A 22,533-nucleotide genomic window follows, 5' to 3' on the forward strand; every position below is an offset into this window, starting at 1 on the left:
TCATATTGCCAAAATATAAACATGCCTAGCATGCGTTCATTCGCTATTCTTTTCATATGTAAGATCTTCAAGTTATCTAGCTGCTCCTTTTTTTTATCAGCAAAAAAGTTATCTAGCTTCCTGAAGATGTATGGAGATACATGGCTATTCAAATTTTGATCTAAAGTGAATTTCTGACGTAAGGTATACAAATGGAAACTGATGATAAATAGTCCTAATGGGAAAACAAATCATTCTAGATGAAAGAAAAACTTCATTTATTTGCTTTTAGTTTAGAATACAATAATAAGCACCTTGAAGCTCAATCCTTGGTAGCCACTTTTCTCGCTCAATATCGACAACTGCAACTTCATTTATCTCATCAGCTAGTGGCCAACCAAGCAACACAATATGCCTATCTGTATTATTCCTGTTGGCAGTAATTGCTAGCCCGCTGTCATAAAATAAAAAGTTAGCCATCACCATTCCATGCTAGAAGAAGTTGGTGAATGTTACATTTTATACAAGAAAATACTAATAATAAAGCAACACAATGTGCCTATCTGTATTATTCCTGTTAGCAGTAATTGCAAGCTCGCTCTCATAAAATAAAAATTAATTTAGCCATCACCATTACATGCTAGAATAACTTGGTCAATGTTACATATTAAACAAGAGAATACTAATAATAAAGTAACAGGATTACAGTGATTACTTGAGATGGTCAATTTTGATTACTAATAATCAATATGCCTACTGATTTGAGAATAAAGAATGAGAATCCGGTCAATTTTTATTATTTGAGATGCAAAAAGTTACATAGAATCAATTATAAACCGAAGAGAAGAAGTTTCAACCTAAACAACATAAAATATATTTCCAATTATACTGATTCCTTGCAGGAGATCCTGCCAAAAACAAGCTTAAACAAGTAAAAGCAAGCGCAGCTTTATGACAAGCAGTACCCCCAAAAAAAGAGATTCATGAGATCAATAACTGTTTTTATACAAATCCATGAGATCAATCACTAAAAAGGAAAATTATTAGAAAAACTTAAAAAAAAATGGTCAGTCTTAAACAAACTCTCTCCATGAGCAGAGAATGCAATTTGCATTAAACTTGCAATTATCTTCTTATTTAACATATATTGATGCCAATGTTATTTTTAGCTTATTTTTGGCATATTGGCTCGAATCCAATTTCATCCTCTTTAAGTCTTTGGAAGGAAATTTCCCACTCCATGTAATATGTTTTTCTTCATATGGAGATAAACAATTCTCTAGAAGTGAATGTTCTTCTAAATGCATGGAGAGATTTTCTCCCATATTCAGTGTTAGTTGTAATCAAAATATAATTCAACCTAGGATTTTTTTTTCGGGTGAAGTGTAGCAACAGTAATGGTTTCTCTACAACATATGAGCAAGACAAAAAATCCAAATGATTTGATCAGGTCCATAAAGTCTGAATACGTCAAAGTCAAGGCATGCTTCACTAATTAATGTACCAAGGCAAAGTTAACAGCAGCAGAAATGTCAAATAGTTAAAAAAAAAAGTTAAAGGTAGGAATTTTCAACACATACCATTGTTCTAAATAGCTCAAGAACAAAAGCGGTCCACTTCGAATGGGCAAAATGTCGTCAATAAAACCTAGAAATAAATCATAAAAGGATAGCACAACAGGCTTGACAGAGCCCTACAAGAGCAATTTCGCAATATTAATGGACAAAACTTTAACAGCAGATAGAATATACTGATTTTTTAGGCAATACAATGCATATGCAAAACAGATGTCATTCCGTAGCACCATGGTGAGCCAAAGTTTTGAAGTCCCTGTACAGCACAAAAGGTGCTAAACAGTGACATGCCAATAAAGCTGCTCTGTTGTTCCCCTGTATCTATTATTTATTATACAAAAATCATTTTTTGATCACTTAAAAAAAAAAAAAAAAGGAGAGATTTGAAAGCCTGATTTGTTCCCCTGTTACTATTATTATTTGCGAGTGCAAAAAAGCTTGACCAATGGGATTACGAGGACAGTGTAGAACTTAAGCTTTTTCTTTCCGTACATGTGCGAAAAAGCTAACGTAGAAAAACTCAGTTTTTTCTGTTTCTTGCTCGTTGCCGATGATGGGCGTTAGTTATTTTTAAGTTTGATAAAGGTTTCATGATATCTTTCACACGGGAGTTAGTGATTGAATCTAAACTTTTTTCTGTCGTGAGAGAAGGTGGCCTGGTTCGCATTACTGAGAGAGGTAGAAGGTGTAAATAGGAGTTATTTTTGGGTCTGGGTACTGCACGATGGTTAGGGAGGGTGTTGGAGGACTGTGCAAAGGGTGAAAGAAAGGATTATTATGCCTCCAGGAGAGAAAGTTCTCAGTGCTTCATAGCTCAGAGACGTCATAATAAGAGTGGAAAATTCTTGGAGGTGGTAGTCTTTGGTGATGGGGGACGTCAAAGTGCAGTTATTATCCTGAAAGAAGTGGGGGGGAAGAGGATGGTGGAGACCGAAGGAGATGGTCTTGAAAGCTTTTGAGGAGGTAAGAGAGGGGTCTGATGGAGTTGTACTGAGGCAGCCATGGAAGGAGACAGAGGGGGGAGGGAAGTCGTACAGAGAGGCTCCCATTCCGGAAGATAATCACGGTGTTCCGAGGTATGGGGCTGGTGAGGGGGTCCGTGATGGCAACGTGCATCGAACCCCTCGGGGTCTGTCACGAGAGAGGGACTATGGAAGATACGTTTACTGTATGGTGTATGGTGAGGGAGTTTGGAGTTGCAAGTGCAAATAGAGTATTTGCAGAGGGAGCTGGAAAAGGTGGCATGGAGAGTCGGGGTTAATAAGGAAGGGGATGAAATGGGGAGTTTTGGGGAAAACGGTGTGTTTAGGGGCTTCACAAACAGTGCGTTTAAGGAGGAGTCTTTTAAAAACTCATGTGGGAGGCAGGGGGCTTTCAGGTGGGAGAAGGGCCGGCCTTCAGGCCTGTGAGGCCCCAAGCTTCCACACTTGCTTTGGCAGGCCCACTCTCAAGCCCAGTAAGTTTATACCAGCCCGACAAATGTGGAAGGCCCGGGCTGGTCCTAAGAAGGCTGGGGCAAAGCCCTCTGGGCCGCGGTTGACGCCGGGACCCCACCAGAGGGCGGAAGATGCGTTGGAGTCATTGCATCAGCAACAGACGACGCCGACGACGGTGGAGGTAACGCCGGTGGCTCGAACGGACCAGTCGGAGAAGCTGAAATAGTCGACAGAGGCATTTTTAGCCCCTTTCTCAACACAAAAATTGCCACTGGTCTCGAGGGTGGGAGATGGTGGCTCGGCGAGTCCCATTGAGTTGAGTTGTGGTGATTCTGTTACGGGGGTCAGCAAGAACATGGTTTCAAAGGGTACGGCAAAGATGCTTCTAGCCCATTCTTCTACACCGATCGACGCTTCTCCCATGGGAACGGTACAGAAGCTGCCAATGGTGTGTGGGGGGGGGAGTTGGTGGCTCGGCGAGCTCCAATGTGTTGATAAGTGGGGCCCCAATGTTGGTGGTCAGCGAGAAAGGGGTAACAAGAGACACGGTTTCAAGGGACTCAGCCAGTGAAGATCTATTTCTCTCAGATGAGGAAAACCAAGTGGGTTTTCTGATTGGGGAAGAGTGCCTAGAGGAACAGCTAGAGTTCAATTTACAAAACCCCATCCCTCTAAATTTCTTGTTTCTATATCAGTCAAGTGTGTCGAATTGGGTGTTTGACACTGTGAGGGATATCTAGGATTTGGTGGGTTTGAAATGCAAAGGCTACGAGGAGCAATTCATGGCGTTACTCACCGCCATCAAAGTGGGACACCAACAACATAGGAAAGCAGATGCAAAGAAACAACGGGAACTCAAGATGTTAACTTGGTCGATGAACTCGGAAGGTGGGTCAAGTAGGGACAGGTCTAAGGGGAAGGGGTTGGTCTATCCAAAGTGAAACCAAAAATTGTCTCGTGGAATGTCCGCCAAATAAACGAGGTCAGTAAGCGTCTTCAAATAAGAAACTTACTGCGAGGGTGGAAGGCGGACATCATTTGTTTGCAAGAGATGAAGATGAAAGTTATAACGACAAAAATTGTACGAAGCATATGGAGTTGTGTACATGTGGATTGGGTTTATTTGGCTGCGGATGGGGCCTCAAGAGGCATTTTGGTGATTTGGGACCAACGGGTGGTGGAAAAACAGGAGGAGTTCATTGGGTCTTTTTCAATAGCATGTTCTTTCAGGAGTGTGGCCGATGGTTTTTTGTGGGCTTTTGCAAGTGTTTATGGGCCCAACTCAGACTCTGATCGCAGATTATTGTGAGATGAAATAGTCGGCCTACACAGCTAGTGGGATCTTCCATAGTGCATTGGTGGAGACTTTAACGTAACAAGATTTCCTAATGAGTGCTTTGGCAACAAAAGAATGCGACCAGCTATGTCAGAATTTTCGGAGTGCATCTTTGAGTTGAATTTGGTGGATTTACCATTGGCGGAGGCTAAGGTACTTGGGCGAATAATCAGACGTTGTCTCATCTAGATCGATTCTTAATTTCCCCAAAATGGAAAATTCAGTATCCGGAGGTTTGGCAAAAGAGACTTCCTGGACTATGTTCTGATCATTGGCCTATCATGCTGGATTGTAGAGGAATTAAAAAAAGACGCAGGTACTTTAAGTTCGAAAACATGTAGGTGAAATCGGAAGGTTTTGTGGATAGGGTTAGACAATGGTGGTCTTCGTATCAAATGGTACCCCTAGTTTCATGTTTGCGGGTAAACTGAAAGCTTTAAAACAAGATTTGAAGTTGTGGAATAGACAGTCATTTGGCGATATAGGGGTACAAAAGGACAATAAGACGAAATATCCAGGTGTTGGAAAGGTTACAAGAATCGCGGACATTAACACAGGAGGAACTAGCCCAAAAGCTAGTACTGGTTGCGGATCTTGAGAGGATCGTCCTTTTAGAAGAAATTTCTTGGCAAAAATCGAGAGTTTTATGGTTGAAGGAGACTGAAGTACCAAGTTTTTTCACAGGATAGCTAACTTGCACAGGAGAGCCAATAATATTGAGACGCTAAAGATTGATGGGGTTCTTTGTAGGGATGAGAACGTAATTAATTCTCATGTAGTTGGTTTTTTTGAGCAAGTACTGTCAGAGTAGGTGGGTTGGAGGCCTAAGCCTATGGGTCGGTCTTTGATTCTATTGGTTCATTGGAAGTTAACAGTTTGGAGAGACCATTTGAGGAGGTTGAGGTAATGGATGTGCTAAGAAAAATGGCTAAAGACAAGGCTCCCGGTCCATATGGGTTTTCTATGGGTGTCTTCCAAACTTGTTGGGATGTTTTGAAGGATTACTTTATGAAGGTCTTACAGGAGTTTCATTTAGAAGGAAAATTCGAAAAAAGCCTTAACGCCACTTTCCTGGCTTTGATTCCGAAGAAGGTTGGGGCTGAGGAGATTAAGGAGTTTCGAACCATTAGTCTAGTAAATGGGGTATACAAGATCCTTTCTAAGGTGCTTGCTAATCGCCTTAGTGAGGTTGTGGGAAAGATAATCTCAAAGCCCCAAAATGCCTTTGTAAAAGATAGATAGATTCTAGATGCAGTGCTTATTGTAAATGAATGTTTGGATAGTAGACTGTTATCTGGCAAGGAAGGGATACTCTGCAAGTTGGATATGGAGAAGGCGTACGACCATGTTAATTGAGACTTCTTACTCGATCTTCTTAGGATGGAGAGAAATGGCGATCTTGGATCCGTTGGTGTATTTTTACAGTGAAATACTTAGTTCTATTAAATGGAAGCCCAACAGGTTTCTTCGACAGCACAAGAGGCTTAAGACAAGGAGGCCCGTTGTCCCCTCTACTTTTTGTTATTGTGATGGAGGTGCTAAAAAGAATGATCTCAGCCTTGGTCCTCAACGGGAGGGTGTCAGGTTATTCGATCGGACCAACGGGAGGGGGTTCTATTAACATTTCTAACCTATTTTTTGCAAATGACACTCTTTTTCTGTGAGGCAAATCGTAACCAGGTTCGAGTATTGAAGGCCCTTTCACTTTGTTTTGAAGTATCTTCTGGGTTGAAAGTGAATCTAGACAAATCAGAGATGGTGCCTGTTGGGAGTATTCAGACTCTAAGACAGTTGGCTAATACCTTGGGGTGCAAGATGGCCTCACTTCCTATGACATACATTGGCCTCCCGTTGGGAGCTGCCTCGAGAGCGGCCTCCATTTTTAACACAGTGATTGAGAAAGTAGAGCGCCGCTTCGCAGGTTGGAAGAGAATGTACCTGTAGAAAGGTGGAAGGATTACTCTGATAAAGAGTACACTATCCAACCTACCGACGTATTTTTTGTCCTTATTTCCTATTCCAACAAGTGTGGCGCTTCGCATTGAAAAATTACAACGGGATTTTTTGTGGGGGGGGAATAGGCGAGGAATTTAAATTCCACCTCGTTAGGTGGGAAAAGGTATGTAGCCCCATTTTCTAATGGAGGTTTGGGCATAAAAAACCTGAGAATTTTTAATCGGGCATTACTTGGAAAATAGTTATGGAGATACCATAAAGAACCAGAAGCACTATGGAAGATAGTGATAGAGAGTAAATATGGTGGCTCATGGGGAGGATGTGCTCCAATGAAGTGAGAGGGGCATACGGAGTGGGTTTGTGGAAACACATAAGGAAAGGATGGGAGGTTTTCTCTCACCATTCAAGACTACGCCTAGGTGATGGAGCCAGAATTAAATTCTGGCAAGACGTTTGGTGCGGTAATGCAGCTTTAAAGGACTTATTTCCTGCTCTATTCAGGATCGCTAATGCCAAAGACATTTCAGTGGAGGAAGCGAAGGTAATAGCAGGGGGACAAATCCAGTGGAACATCAATTTCAGCCGAGCGGCAAATGATTGGGAAATGGACAGTATAGAAGCTCTTCTCAGTTTGTTGTATTCCCTCCAAAATAACAATCAGTAGGTTGACTTATTGTGGTGGTTACCAACAAGTATGGGTATGTTCTCAGTTTGCTCGTTCTATAAGTCTCCTTCACAAGAACATCCTCTTCAATTCCCCTGGAAAAAACTCTGGAGACATAAGGCGCCTCTCAAAGCTGCATTTTTTGTGTGGACTGCCTCTTTGGGTAAGATTCTCACAACAGATAATTTGAGGAAAAGAAAGGTGATCATCGCATATTGGTGTTGTACATGCAAGAATGGGGGAGAAACGGTGGACCACCTCTTATTACACTGTGATATATCTCGAGGGTTATGGAACGAGGTATTTAGTATATTAGATTTGGGTTCAATTATGCCTGAGAAAGTTGTGGAGGCACTGGCAAGCTGGACAGATTTAAGAGGCAATCAACAGATCAAGGCTGTTTGGAAGATGATTCATATTTGCATCATGTGGTGTTTATAGCAAGAGCGTAATGATTGGACTTTTGAGGACAAAGAGAAATCGATGGAAGAACTAAAAGCTTTCTTTCTTAGAAATCTTTGTACTTGGACCATTGCCATTAACTTTCATGGCCAAACCTTTCATGACTTCCTTGTATCTTTTGCCCCCACTTAAAGTAGGCTTTCTTTGTAACACTTGGCTATGCCTATTCTTTTATTAATACAATTTGATTTTACTTATCAAAAAAAAAATTATTATTTGCGAATCAAAAGTCTGATTGGCCCATTATAAATACAAAAATGTAAAAAACTGATAGCAATATCAGAATCTCTAAATCCACATTTTGCTGGACGGGACATCCATGCCATACTAGCAGACAAGGCAGATGCACCATTATATATAAATCAAAAGCATGAACCACACATGGACCATAAAAATGGCATTAAGGTCCCGTTTGGATGTTAAGATGGTCTCATACCATTTCTTCTCATCTTAGAATCCAAAAACCACTTTCAACTTCAAATTCTCAACTTTTCAACTTTTTTATCTAATTATTACCTAATCATTACAACTTTTTCAAAATTCCAAACAAAACACAAAAAAAAAAAAAAAAATCAACTTTTTCAAATCTTAAAACAAAAATAATATTAAAAAATTATATTCTAGCAATATTTTAACTTTATAATATTTTTATTTAACTTTTTCTCTTTTTTTCTAAAACCCAATAAAATATCTTAACTCAAACAACTTCACTACTATTCACAAATATTTCACTATTATTCATATATTTTTCATCTCATCTCATCTCAACATCCAAATGAGGCCTAAGTTAATGATCTCAATTGTCTTCCTATTTATTTATTTCTTTTTTCACCCAGGAAAATGCATGAATGGAGGTGGGACCCCTTCACAATGGCGGAAAAACAAATCTCGAAGAATGGTGCATCATGCTAAGCAAATAGAGCAGGAACTGTCCCACCACAACTTGTGGATGGTGGGATTGAACCCCATAATGATCTTAATTATCTAAACCAACTTAAAAGACAAACCTTTCGACTGCACTCTTCTTCTACAAAAAACAAATTTGGCTACTAAATTGGCTTTTAAAGCAACCCAATCATAATGAACAAATCAGTAGCCAGAGTTTGTTACTAACATCAGTAATTTTGCCGTCTTTGCTTCTGATAACTTGGACAAGGTAATTTTCCACTTTCCCATCTGTAGCAAGTTGAAAGCACCCTAGAATAATGCAATCGGGACGAATCCACTTGATAGAATCCACTGGTGCAATTATTTGAGAAATATTAGTTTCAGAGCCAAAAATTCAGAACTCTACAGAATTTTATAAAATGGTCAAATTTAACAGGAGGCATCAAAATTAAGCACGTGCCAATGAGCTTTAGCTTAAATAGAAAGTCCTCTCCCCATAAGAATGAGATGAAGGGTGAGGTCATAGCTCTTAAGACCCGCTAGGTGCGTGCAAATCATAAATAAAAAAATAAAAATGTGTTCATCAACAACTAAAGTTACACAGGAAAAAAGTCTTAATATAACAATTAGTTTGAGGAATGATTGAGGCCAATATGTATTGTATTACTTCAAAGTCTTGCATCAAAATTAAGCACATGCCATGAGCTTTAGCTTAAATAGAAACTCCTCTCCCCATAAGAATGAGATGAAGGGTGAGGTCATAGCTCTTAAGACCCGCTAGGTGCGTGAGAACCATCAATAAAAAAAAATCAAAATGTGTACATCAACAACTAAAGTTACACAGGAAAAAAGTCTTAATATAACAATTAGTTTGAAAAATGATTGAGGCCAACAAAAAAATCAAAATGTGTTCATCAGCAACTAAAGTTACACAGGAAAAAAAAGTCTTAATATAACATTTAGTTTGATAAATGATTGAGGCCAATATGTATTGTATTACTTCAGATTCTTGGACAAATATCTTATGAGGGGGCCACCCCCATCAAAACAAATATTGACTGCAAACAGAGCCTCAAGTCCAACATTGCTATAACAGATCTCTTCCCATCATTCAACCCAATAAACTTTCAGTTATAAACTCTAAAGCTTGGTTGATATCATACAAGACTCAATAAAAATCATGATCTCTGCAGCCAAATGGCAAACAGCCAGATGATAGTTGCTAATAAATGTGGGTGCTTGAAATGATATATCCTTGGAATTATAAGTGGCAGTTTGTTCGAAGGATTAAATGTATTAGACATCACAGTTGGTGAGAAGGAAAAGTGATACTGGGAAAACTTTTTAATTTTATAGCTTTGGACCTCCTTTTAAATCTTCATGCACAAAACAAACAAAACTGAAATATTTGAGGCAACAAGAAACCAAAGGAGAAAATGTTTCTTCTGAACACATGATATAAGGAATTCAACCTTTTCAAAAATCTGCCACGTCTGGTTTAGCAAGGTTTATTATACACCTAGAACATATCAGAACTACAGGATGGATTCCTCTACTTAAAATTTAAGTTAAAAATCAATCACATCAATCATAACTTCACATATAGATTGGTAGCTAAAGGATAGAAAGGCAAATGAAGTGAACCTCAAGTATTTGATATAGATTCATAGTGCCAACCCTGACTAGTTGGGTGTAAGCCATGGTTCAGTATTAAATGAATTTCCAAGTTCTTAATGGACAAAAAGCACTGCCACACAACACCACCAAAACCATATAATTTTATGATAAATTTTATGGCCGGCAGGTGTCAGTGTCAGAAAAATCTAACTGAACCCAAATTAGGGATTGATTCTTGGTCACACCAAGAGTTTAACTTAATTCTTGTGGGCAGATACCACAGATGTTAAATGTATGAAAGTCCAAAATATGACAATAATATTCATGGGACAAGACCACTGGTTCACATTATTTTTATTGCAACCACTGTGACTATGTCTCATTAACCATAAGCAATGTAGCCTAAATACCTACATAAGGACAATCACAGATCCATAAATCAGATTATTCCAATCATTTCTCCCATCAGGCGAAAGTAAAAATATTTATACTCAAAGCTATTGTTGCTCACTAAAAAAACTCCATTTTACTTCATAGCATATCAAAATGGAACTCATAACAAAGATAGAGAAAAAATGTAACCCGGATCAAATGATAATCATCAAGAGCATGTTGTCGAGCTTACTTCCTGTTTCTCTTTACCATGCCTCTTAATATTGTGAATAAATTTGAAAAATCACATAGAGTTCATGTGGGATGGCATGGGCGATGAATAGATTTCACTTGGAGGATTGGCAGTGGTTGTGCTTCCACTAGAAAGGGGGCTTCATTAGTTGAGCACTTGCAACAAAGCTTTGTCAAGTTATGGAAGCATGTTATTTGTGAGCAAGTATAGGGAGGCACGAGGAAAATGGAGTTCTGAAGCAGTTATGAGGGTCACATGAAGTGTTCTAAAACATTTTTTTTTATAAGTAAACGATATTATTAATAGAGATAGGCATAGCCCAAGTACACAAGATAGTATACAAGAGATAAGACCTATCTAGGTTGAAGTAGTGGAAACAAGAAAATCATGAAAGTTTAGGCCATTAAAATCTAAAGCTATGGCCCATAGAAATAAAGTACAAAAAAATAAAGATCGAAGTTCCTTTGGTGACCGCTCCTTGTTTTCGAAAGTCCGATCGTTATGCTTTTGCCATATGCACCACATAATGCAGATCGGAATCATCTTCCACACGGCCTTGATTTGTGGGACACCTCTCGGAAGTGTCCAGCCAGCCAGTAGCTCTACCACCGTCGTAGGCATTACGTAAGTTAACTCTACTCGGCTAAACACTTCAATCCACAAGGCTCTAGCTGCCTCACAATGTAACAAGAGATGCTCCACTGTCTCACCGGATTTCTTGCACATACAACACCAATCTAGAATAACGACCTTGCGCTTCCCCATATTATTGGTAGTCAAAATCTTCCCCAGGGCTGCTGTCCAAGTGAAGAACTGCTTTAGGAGGCGCCTCATTCCTCCAAATTTTCCTCCTAGGGAACTGAATATCTGGTAATTGTGTGAGGGACTAATAGAAGGATCGAACCGAGAAAGCACCCTTACCCACAGGTGTCCACCACAGCCTATTGACATGTTGTCCATTCGGCTCCACAAAATATGGTAGGCAGAAAAAAGCCTCAAAGCTGTCTACTTCCCAATCTTGCGCCACTCTCCTGAAAGTGACATTCCACTAAACTTGGTCCCCTGATTGAATCATAAGGTCCACTACTGAACCTTCTTGATCACATGCCACTCGAAAAGCAGATGAAAAAGAATCCTTTAGAGCCTCATTCTCGTACCATATGTCCCTCCAAAACTTAATCCGAGAACCCTCACCCAGCACTAGTTTAGAGTGGCAATTAAACACCCCCCCCCCCAACCCTCGCCTAATGTGCTTCCAAACCCCCACTCCATAAGCCCTATTTACCTCTCCAATACACCAACCACCCCACAAGCTTCTATATTTGCAATCAACCACCAATTTCCATAGGGCCTCTGGTTCCAAGTTATACCTCCTTAAGCCCCAATTAGAAGGCAAGTCTTGTTCCACGTATTTAGAGTATATCCCAACCAAAAGTGAATGACTTGAGCAGTGCCACCTATGATGGATGTAATGGCTTGACAAAAATGTCGAGAATTTATTTTTTTAATAAGTAAAAAGAAGTTTATTAATCCACATAATTAGGCATAGCCCAAGTACATGGGGTATACAAGAGAAAACACCTAATTACAAGGTAAGAACTAGAAAAAGCAACATAGAAATCATGAAAATAGGTCCCATCCAATACAATAGCCGATGCCCAAGTAGTAACGTATGGAAGAAAAAATCTCTAATCCCTCTCAAAGAACGTTCTCTATCTTCGAAACAATGCTCATTCCTCTCATTCCGAATACACCACATAAGACATAAGGGAACCATCTTCCAAACAGCTGAAATTTGGCAATTACCCTAAGTTCCTCTCCACCAAGCCAGTAGATCCACCACCCTCCTAGGCATCACTCAGGCAATACCAATCCTATTAAAAATCTCATCCAAAAGAACCTTTCATACTTCACAATGGAGAAGTAGATGATCCACAGATTCTCCATTCTTTTTGCACATAAAGCACCAATCCATAATAAATAGACCACGCTTTTTCAAATTAGCTATAGTCAGAATTTTCCCAACAAATGTCAGCCTACAAAAAAAAGCAATCTTGAGAGGCACTTTGCTTCTCCGAATGCACTTTAGGAAAATCATTAGCAGGTTGATCCGACATAACCTTGTACAATGATCTAACCGAGAATTTCTCGCTCTCGGGATGAATCCAAAGCAACCTATTCTCCCCACCACTCTCCATATTCAAGGCATACAACATGTTGTTAAAATCTAAGATGCCCCCCTCCTCCCAATCCAGTACAGCTCTAATAAACCTCACATGCCCCTATAAAGAACCACTGGAGTTGTCCATATAATCTGCCATAGAAGGACCCTGATTGAATGCAATCCTAAAAAGAGAAAGGAAAGCATTCTTTAGGGCTGTATCCCCAAACTGACTATCGTGCCAAAATCTAAGCCGAGATCCCCTACCCACCCCAAATCTTAAGTTGCTAATGAAATCACCCCATCTATTTCAGATAAATTTCCACACTCCCACACCATAAAGACCTTTTACTTCATTTGAACATCAACCTCACCAAATGCTCCCAAATTTGGCATAGAAAACATTCCTCCAAAGGGTATCCCCTTCTTGGTGATACCACCATAACCATTTCCCAAAGAGTGCCTTATTAAAAATTCTCGGCTTTCAAACCCCTAAACCTCCACAAGTGATTGGGGTACAAAATCTTATCCCACGTAAGTAAATAGAACTTATTCTCATCCCCCAACCCACCCCACAAGAAAGCACGAAAGATCTTTTCCATTCTATTAGAGGCCCCTGCATGCAAAGGAAATAAAGATAGAAAATACCTAGGGAGGTTAATTAAAGTGCTCTTTAGACAAATTATTCCTTTTCCATTGAGCCAATCTCCTCTCTATCTTTTCAATAACACCATCCCACATTGCCTTTGACTTATAAGGAGCCCCCATGGGGAAACCAAGATACTTCACGGGCAAAGACGACACCTTACAACCAAAATATTAGCCAAGTCCCCTATATTATGTACGAAACCAATAGGTACCATTTCAAACTTCAACAAATTCATCTTTAGGTCTGAAACAACTTCAAACAAAGCAAAAGGGCCTGCAACAAGCGAATCTGGTCCAGATTTGGCTCACAAAAAATTAATGTGTCATCAGCAAAGAGGATACGTGAGACATTTACACTGCCATTTGAAGATCCAGCACTGAAAACCAATAAGAAAACGCCCATCCACTATAGCCTCCAACATTCTGCTCAACACATCCATTACTAAGACAAAAAAGGAAAGGAGACAAAGGATCCCCTTGTCTCAAACCACAGGAACTGTTACATAACCCACAAGGGTGCCGTTTACCAAAACCAAAAATCTAGTAGTAGTAATACAATCTTCATCCACTTGCACCACCTATCCCCAAATCCATACCTTCCAAGAAGGTGCACCAAAAAATCCCAATTAACATGACCCGTAAGCCTTCTCCATATCCAATTTGCAAAGAATACCTAGAACTTTGGCTCTAATTCTACTTTCCAAGCATTCATTAGCAATGAGTACCAAATCGAGAATTTTTATCCCCTTGACAAAAGCATTTTGTGACTTTGAAATATCTTCTCGACCCACACGCATCCAATTGGCAAGAACCCTTGAAATGATCATGTACACTCCACTCAGTTGATGGGACGAAAATCATTCACCTCCACTAACCCAGCCCTCCTAGGGATGAGAGCTATAAATGTCACATTAAGGCTTTTTTCAAATTTCATAAACGAGTGAAATTCAAGAATAACCTTCATGACATCCTCCCTAACAATGTCCCAACATGCCTAAAAAAAGGCATAGAAAAACCATTTGTTCTCGGAGCTTTATCTTTGTCCATCCCTCTTATAATGTTGAGGACCTCATCCTCTTCAAAAATTATCTCCAACCAAACAGCGCTCGAATGATCAATTGTATCAAAAGCTAACCCAACAAGCTTAGGTCTCCAAGAGTAATGCTCCGATAAAAGCCTATCATATAAGTGAACAATATGATCCTTTATCTCAAAAATATTCAAAAGAACACTTCCCTCAAAATAAAGCACCTGTATGGCATTATTTCTTCAATGGAAATTAGCCACCCTATGAAAAAACCTGGTGCACTTGTCCCCTTCCTTCAACCAAAGGGCCTGAGATTTTTGTCTCCACAAAATCTCCTCCATGAGTGTGTTTTTTCAAGATCAACAGCAACACTAAGTTTTCTCATCTTCTCCTCAACCAAAAGAACCCCTGAAACCTCCTTATCTTCAAGACTTAGGATATGTTTGGAGAGTGAGATGAGACAAAAATTTTATGAATAGTAGTAAGATAGTTCGGAAATAGTAGTAAGATAGTTTGAGTTGAGTATTTTTTGGGTTTTGAGAAATGAGAGAGAAGGTTGAATAAAAAATATTATAAAGTTAAAATATTGTTAGAATATATTTTTATAAGATTATTTTTGTTTTGGAATTTGAAAAAGTTAAATTGTTTTTAATTTTTTGTTTGAAAGTTTGAAAAAATTATAATGATTAGTTTGAAAATGTTTGTATTTGACTTATGTTTGAAAATGTTTATATTTGAATTATGTTTGGGAAGGTGATGAGATGAGATTTTTTTCCAAACAAGCCCTTATAACCTCCTCAAAGAGAGACTTCCTCTGGTCGTCAACATACCCAAAGACTTCCTCATTCCATTTCTTCAAGCTGTTTTTCAGAGCTTTAAGTTTCCCAACCAAAACAAACTAGGGGTGCCTAACAATTGATATGAATACCACCACAATCTCACATTGTCCATGATGCCATTGAATTTTAACCACATGTTGTCAAATTTAAAGCATCTTCACCCCTCATGAAGACCCACACAATCCAACAAGATGGGGGAAATGCTCCAAACATAACCTAGGACGTCTCTTTTATCAATCAGGAAAATGAACCTCTCTAAAGGGAGATATAATAAATCCTTCAAACCTAGACCACGCTCTCCCATTCGGCCACATAAATTCACCCCTACCAAAAGTAAATCAACCAAATCCAAAAAAAAAATAAGGTCAGATAAATCTACCATGGTAGGACCAATATGAGAATCCCCCAACCTTTCACTCAAAAATAGAGTGATGTTAAAATCCCCTCCCAATACACTAGGGTCCATCTCACCAACCACACAATTGAGCAATCTTATCCCAAAGAGATCTTCTATTGCTGTCCACATTAGGCCCATACACCTACAAAAACTCACTCAAATCCATCCTCCACATTCTTAAAGGAACAAGTCACATAATATTTCCCAACATACTCCAAAATTCACTACTCTCTTATCCCACATCACAATGATACTACCTGATGCTCCCTTATAGGCCAGAGAAACCCATCTCACATAGGAACATCCCCACAAACTTCTAATAATAATTTTATCTATAATCTTCAACTTGGTTTCCTGAAAACAAACAACATCAACCTTGCATTTCCGAAGTAAATTCTTAACACAGAGGTGCTTGCACAGATCATTCAAGCCCCGGACATTCCATGAAAGAATCTTTGGTTTCATAAATCAAAATTTGTCACCCTGTACTTATACCTTCCCCTCCTTACACTTCTGTCCATTGCATCATAATTTATAGAACAAGATAATCTCTTTAGTTCCCTTTCCTTTTTGGAAAAAGGATCTTGCCAAAAGAGGTTGGCCCGCCCTGATAACAATTAGGAAGGCTCTAAATTGATCTTCAAAGCCTTCAAATGAAACCCCCACACAATCTCGAATTTCATCCACCTTTCCAAAACCCAATCCAAATGGAGATCTACCCAGTTTGGTACCAAAGGTAACAAACAAATAGGACTCAACTCATCCCCAAATGCCTCCAGCCCCTTCTTAGAATAGAAATAGCCATCCGTTGCCTAGCTAACCAACTGCAAATCAGACACCTCCACTAGCGTTCCATCCATAAGCTCTTGTGCATCATCCTTTGGAGTACAAAAAACCCTAAAAGTAATCTCAACAGAGGTCACCGGAATGAGCTCTTTCTCACCATCAGTTGGCAAACCTTCCTTGAAAGATTTCTCCTTAGCTTTATCAACATCACTTGGGGACATATGAGTGTCAACGGGAATGTCAAGGGGTGATTGTAATATCTCATATTGTCTATAAGGCAATGGTGAATGAGATCCCACATTGCTATGGAGGGAAAAGTTCAAACCTTTATAATCGATCCGAGGAGCTCCAACTATAACCTTAACTAGTCCTTTTGGAGTTTAGGCCCAGATATGGCTTGGGTGTTCCTTGAGTCATGACAGGAGTATCAAATGTTCGGGTGCTATTTGTGTGTTTTGTAATGTCCCAATGGAAGGCCCAAACCACATGGCCTATACTCCAAAAGGACTAGTCAATAATACAATTGGAGCCTCATTGGAACCTTCTAAAGAGCAAGAATTTCTCATTCCCAAGCAATGTGGGATCCCATACATCACATACTTTCAATCTTATCATATGGGGGTATCACAATCTAGCCCCCTTAAATTCCAACATCCTCGTTGAGCCTGTCTGTTGTAAGTGGCATGGCTCAAATTCCATATTTCTGGTTGAAACCTGGCTCTGATACTATTTGTAACGCCCCAATGAAAGGCCCAAACCGCATGACCTATACTTCAAAAGGACTAGTCAATTATACAATTCGAGCTCCATTAGAACCTTATAAAGAGTAAGAATTTCTCATTCCCAAGCAATGTAGGTCCCATACAACACATACCCTCAATCTTATCATATGGGGGTATCACATGTTTAGTTTGAAAAATTAGGAGAGAAAATAAAGTTTGGAAATTTGATGACTAGAATCCTCGAAACATAATTAACCGTTATGTTTGATATTTTTGCAATATTTACCTTTTGAACTGTTTGACCCTTATATTTTAGTTTTTTAACTTTTTAATCATTGAGCTTCAACTTTAAAAATTTTTGGGATTGTTTGGACACTTAGAATATCTTATAATTCTATGAATAGTAGTTAAATGATTTGTGAATAGCAATGAAATGGTTTGAGTTAAGATATTTTATTGGGTTTTGGGAAATAAGAAAGGAAGTTGAATAAAAATATTATAAAATTAAAAAATTATTTGAACATAATTTTTTAATATTATTTTTGTTTTGAAAGTTGAAAAAGTTGTATTCCTTTTTGTGTTTTGTTTGAAAGTTTGGAAAAATTGTATTGAGTTTTGTGTTTTAATGATGATTAGATAATAATTAGATAAAAAAAAATTGAACATTTGAAATTGAAAAGTGTTTTGTATTTGACTAATGTTTAGAAAGGAAATTATGAGAAGTTTTAAGAATATATGAGAATGTTTGAGTGTCCAAACCAGGCCTTACACTTTAGGATTAGTCGGGACTTTGTTCCGAACACCCGGTGCCATAAAAAAAAGTTTGATAATCTTATTCCTTTCTTTAGTAAATGTTAGTTTGTTAAAGACGTCACGTCAATACCAATCAGATGCGCCATATGTCTTTTCACATTTTTTTTTATTGGCATCAGGTGTCCAGGAACAATGTCCCAACTAATCCTTGGGATACACAACCATATGTCCTTTCACATGCCACATGTAAAAAATAAAAATAAAAAACAGTAAAAAAATCATTCATAAAACATTAATTAAGAGACAAAATCAATTTAAAAAAATAGAAGAAAAAAGGCTTGGGGCATTGCCTAGGTAATTCCAGGATGGTGCGGCTAGGGCATCACTTGGGTCATGCTTAAGCACTGCCTTGGTTGTCCCCAGGAACTTTGATAATTAATAAGAGAATTTTATTCCAAGTACATAGGCATAGCCCAAGTATACAGGAAGTATACAAGAAACGACTAGAGCAAGAAACGACTAAAGAAAATCATGAAAATTTCCATTCCCTACAATAGCCTTAGCCCAAAAACAAGTGCTAAAGAAAAACTCCCTAAGTTCTCCCATCGAGCATTCTCTTATCTTCAAAGCAACGCCCCCCCCCCCCCCCCCCCCCCCCCCCCCCCCCCCCCCCCCCCCAAAAAAAAAATCCCTCTCTAACCATAAGCACCATATCAAGCACAAAGGGATCATCTTCCACATAGCTACATGTCTCCCCATGCAAACTTGCCAACATGCAAAAGAGTCCACCACGTGCTTAGGCATACCCAAGCAATGCCTATCCTATCAAAGATCTCATTCCACAAAGTCTTAGCCACCTCACAATGAAGAAAAAGATGATCAACCGATTCACCATCTTTCTTACACAAGAAACATCAATCTACAACAAATAGTCCTCTTTTTCTCAAATTATCCGTGGTTAAAATTTTCCTAAGAGACACCAACCAGCAGAAAAATACAACCTTACTAGGCACCTTAGATCTCCAAATGCATTCCCAGGGGTAATCTTTAACACCATGACAAGTTGTCCCCAGGAATGGCATGGGTTGACCTAGGAGCACCCTAGGTCATGAGGCACAAACATCCTTTGGTTGTGTCTGGGTGCTAGCTAGACATACTCCTATTTTTAATTTATTCTATTGAGATTTATTTTTTGCCTCTTTTTTAAATTTTTTTTAAAGGATTTTTTTACTATTTTTTTTATTTTCTCAATGGACAAGTATTGAGAATAAGGGACTTATATGTCTTTTTTGTAGTCCACAAAATAGCCTCATCACTACACTACGGACTTATATGTCTTAAAGGCAAACCAAAGCGACTATTGTAATATTCAACCCTTACAGATCCTTATTCAACAGGGTTCATATCTCATCCCAAGCTCGCCCTTTCACAGCTTGTAATCAATTCTCCAAGAATAAGTCCACATGTTTTGCCACTTTTATCAAAGCCAATTATAAGCGTTGATGAGCCAAAAAAAAGGCACCAAGAAGACAGATTTATACACAAAGATTTCAGAAAAAGGCATAAACTACAGGAAAATTCTTGTCATTGAAGTACTCGAACAAGACAAAAGACTAATCCTCTCCTTGAATAACGAAAAAACAGTTATTGCATGCCATAAACAAAGGAAGGAATCTATAGATGGGAATTTTAATAAAATAAGGCACAAACCTTTTATGCTGCAGTTTACTTCAGAATCACCAAACCCTTTTTTCGATGATAGTGGCATGCACAACCGCTCCTTGAATCTTGAAGACAAAATGCAAAGGACTTTTTTTCTTGCCACAGCAACAAATTTGCCTTTTACACTCCATTCAACTATTATAAAGCAAAAACTTACAATAAGCAAGGGAAACAATTATAGAAGAGAGGGAAAATACACTACATGACACATTCTTTTTCCTTATTCTCCCTCTTTATTGGGGTTTGATGCCATATTCATAATATGAAGCATACAACCAAAGACAAAATCTAAAGAATAATCTTCTGTCAATTAACTTTCAAGAAAATCATCAAATTTCTGGGATGACTAAAACAATTTAAGGCTTCCAGAAAATAAGGTAAGGTCAACACACCCACACAAAACATATACACTGAAGCTACAAATAGATGCACCAAAACATAGAAATTTTATAGAGTGAAGCTTTTAAGAGTGAATATTGGAAAATTATTTGTAGCTTACTCATTTTGGTGACTGATGTATCAAGAAGTTTCTTGGAAGTTCAAAGGAACTGGAACATGGGAAAACTGCCATACTGGCTTATGTAGAACATGCAGGGAAGAAGAGAGGTAAGGTCTCACAAGGTGGAAACCATACCTATGACTCATGTCCAGTCTAGAATTATATTTCCCAGAAAATCAGTTATTCATCCCAAATGCATTCAAAATATTGTAAAATTAGCAATTAATAAGATGTCTATGAGCAACTTTACATACAAAATAAGGGCTCCCCTCTGGATACCTTTTAAAAGGAGCTAATGCAGTCCAATTGGAGATTTTAAAATCAAAAGAAATATTTCAAATTATGTCCTGAACCCAAACTTCCATATATGTAGGCCAGGTGTCTTGCTTAATATAAGCATGTAATTTTTTCACATGACATGCATCGCTATTGATATGACTATCATGTGTCATTTGCAGTTTTTGTTTTGAACCTTTTAATAGGCTGATTTTGTATTACCCGCTCTTAGACTTGTGTCCCCCATTTTAAAGTAAAAATATCAGAGAAACAATTTCAATCAAACAGCAAAGAGAAAACTTCTGTTCTTTAACATTGGTGCATTAAAGGAATATATTGATCAAATTCATAGCCACGTCACAGCATGCCAATGTGAGGATGTTAGGATAAACACATTTGCCAGAAATGCAAGGATGCGCCACATTAGCAAGTGTCAGGCAGAGCAATTACTGAAATTTAGACGTGCCTATGCTGCCTATCATATAATAGAAGAAATACAATACACAATATACCAGCATCAACATTGTCCATCAAATCCTTAAGTGACCCATCAACCGCTCCATGATATAGGTTGCCAGAATTTGAAAGAACTACAAAAGAATTTTCTGACTTTTTTCTCCATCGTAGGTCACTAACAAAGCTTGACTGGTCGAGTGAACAGGAGAAGGATGGTTTAGATTCCTGGACAATGGAGCAGTAGAAATAGAGAACGAAACACACAAGTTTCAGTTTCTGGTGACATGAAAAGCAACGCAAATGGCAACAAGACAAAATTTTGAATATAAATTGAACCAAAACATTTTGATTACTATTTTAGATGGATAGGCAAAGATGTTTCCCCCTGCAAATTAGCTTCTTTTTTTATGCGTGGGAATCTTAGAGGGCTTGAAATGGGTATGATGAAGTTCAAAACACGATATCTACCAAGCATCCTCAAAAGTACAAATAATCTTAATATCCAAAATGCCGGAATCATTGTTTGGGCCCATCTCCAAAACAACAAATATGGAACATGTAAAAAGAAAAAGAATTTTAAGTTCCTTCGCTTTTACAGCAACAATAACAGTAAGCAAATGAGTTTTCGTTTGGAGACAGGATGAAGTTAAAGTTATGATCAAGAAGATACAACAATGATGTCAGCACTAGAACTTTAGATAATGGGGAAGAGTAGAACAGTCAGCTCATGTGAACATACACATAACGACCCTAATTTAAAAAAAGAAATATGATTAAACATAGGATGAATGAGAAGAAAAGGTGGAATAACGCACCTTTTTGAGAAGGGAGTTCAGGGAAAAAAAATGGACATGTGAAGCAATAGCAGCAGCGAGGGTAGAATTGTTGGTGGAGATAGCCAAGATGTGAACCTTGCCGATGGGAACATCTACAACACTTAGCTCCTGAATAGAAGAACCACTTCCCTTCTCTTTTATATCCTTGGCCGAAGCAATGACGTCCTTCGTCCTAGCAACACAAAATCCACCGGAATGGGCGACGACGATAAGGCCGTGGATTTCGGAGACCGCGAGGGGCTGAGAGGGAGGGCTTCCCAAGTCGAAATTGGAGTCCTGCAGTTTGATCGGCACGGGCTCGCCGACCTTAACGAAGTAGTAGTCGGTGGTGTCCACATGTCCTCCCTCAATCTCGTCGTCTAATTCTACTACTTGCACTTTATTATTATTGCTACTGTTAGCCATTGTAAGATGAACCACTAGCTGTGCGCGCACACAGAGAGAGAGAGAGAGTCTCTAGGGTCTTGAAGGCTTTGGGCAGGTGAAATCAGTCCTGCCCTAAGTGGCTCGCAACTTGTTTTGACAATGAGTTGGCGTAGATTTATAATGCGGACGCCGGACGAGGTGTATTACGTCCCTCAATAAGTCTCGTCAACTTGTAGGGTGGGGGGTGATCCGCTCCGCTACCCGAGCCTGTGTTATTTTATGTGGCCTCTTGCAAGTTGTTAGATTTGAATATAGTTAACGGTAGGCCCGTGCAAAAACATATGTTGGTCCGATCCGTCAGAAATACCCGACCCACCCACCTGATAAAATCGGGTTGAAATGAGATGTGGGTTGGCCAATTGTAATCAGCATGTGAAACCGTAGACCCCGAAGGCCGAAACTCATATTTGAAAAAACCCTCTACCTCTCTCTCTCTCTCACCGCCGTC

At 38.9% G+C, this 22,533-nt stretch overlaps 1 protein-coding gene across 3 annotated transcripts in view; it reads right to left on the minus strand.

Annotated features, from left to right (window-relative positions):
* Positions 1 to 22,229, minus strand: part of LOC122292713 (nuclear pore complex protein NUP214) — a 46,072-nt gene extending 23,843 nt beyond the window's left edge. The window contains exons 1-6 of one of the 3 annotated variants that reach the window (XM_043101194.1): positions 21,639 to 22,229; positions 20,880 to 21,048; positions 19,581 to 19,727; positions 8,522 to 8,646; positions 1,560 to 1,672; positions 294 to 433 (exon numbers count right to left, since the gene is read on the minus strand). In XM_043101194.1, the coding sequence (XP_042957128.1) occupies positions 294 to 433; positions 1,560 to 1,672; positions 8,522 to 8,646; positions 19,581 to 19,727; positions 20,880 to 21,048; positions 21,639 to 22,064 (1,120 nt within the window). In that variant the 5' untranslated portion in view covers positions 22,065 to 22,229. The remainder of the gene's footprint in view (positions 1 to 293; positions 434 to 1,559; positions 1,673 to 8,521; positions 8,647 to 19,580; positions 19,728 to 20,879; positions 21,049 to 21,638) is intronic. The other 2 variants (XM_043101192.1, XM_043101193.1) reach the window with 2 other exon arrangements.
* Positions 22,230 to 22,533: the final 304 nt, after the last annotated feature.

This window comes from Carya illinoinensis, chromosome 13 (assembly GCF_018687715.1).
Source record: "Carya illinoinensis cultivar Pawnee chromosome 13, C.illinoinensisPawnee_v1, whole genome shotgun sequence".
Lineage (NCBI taxonomy): Eukaryota > Viridiplantae > Streptophyta > Magnoliopsida > Fagales > Juglandaceae > Carya > Carya illinoinensis.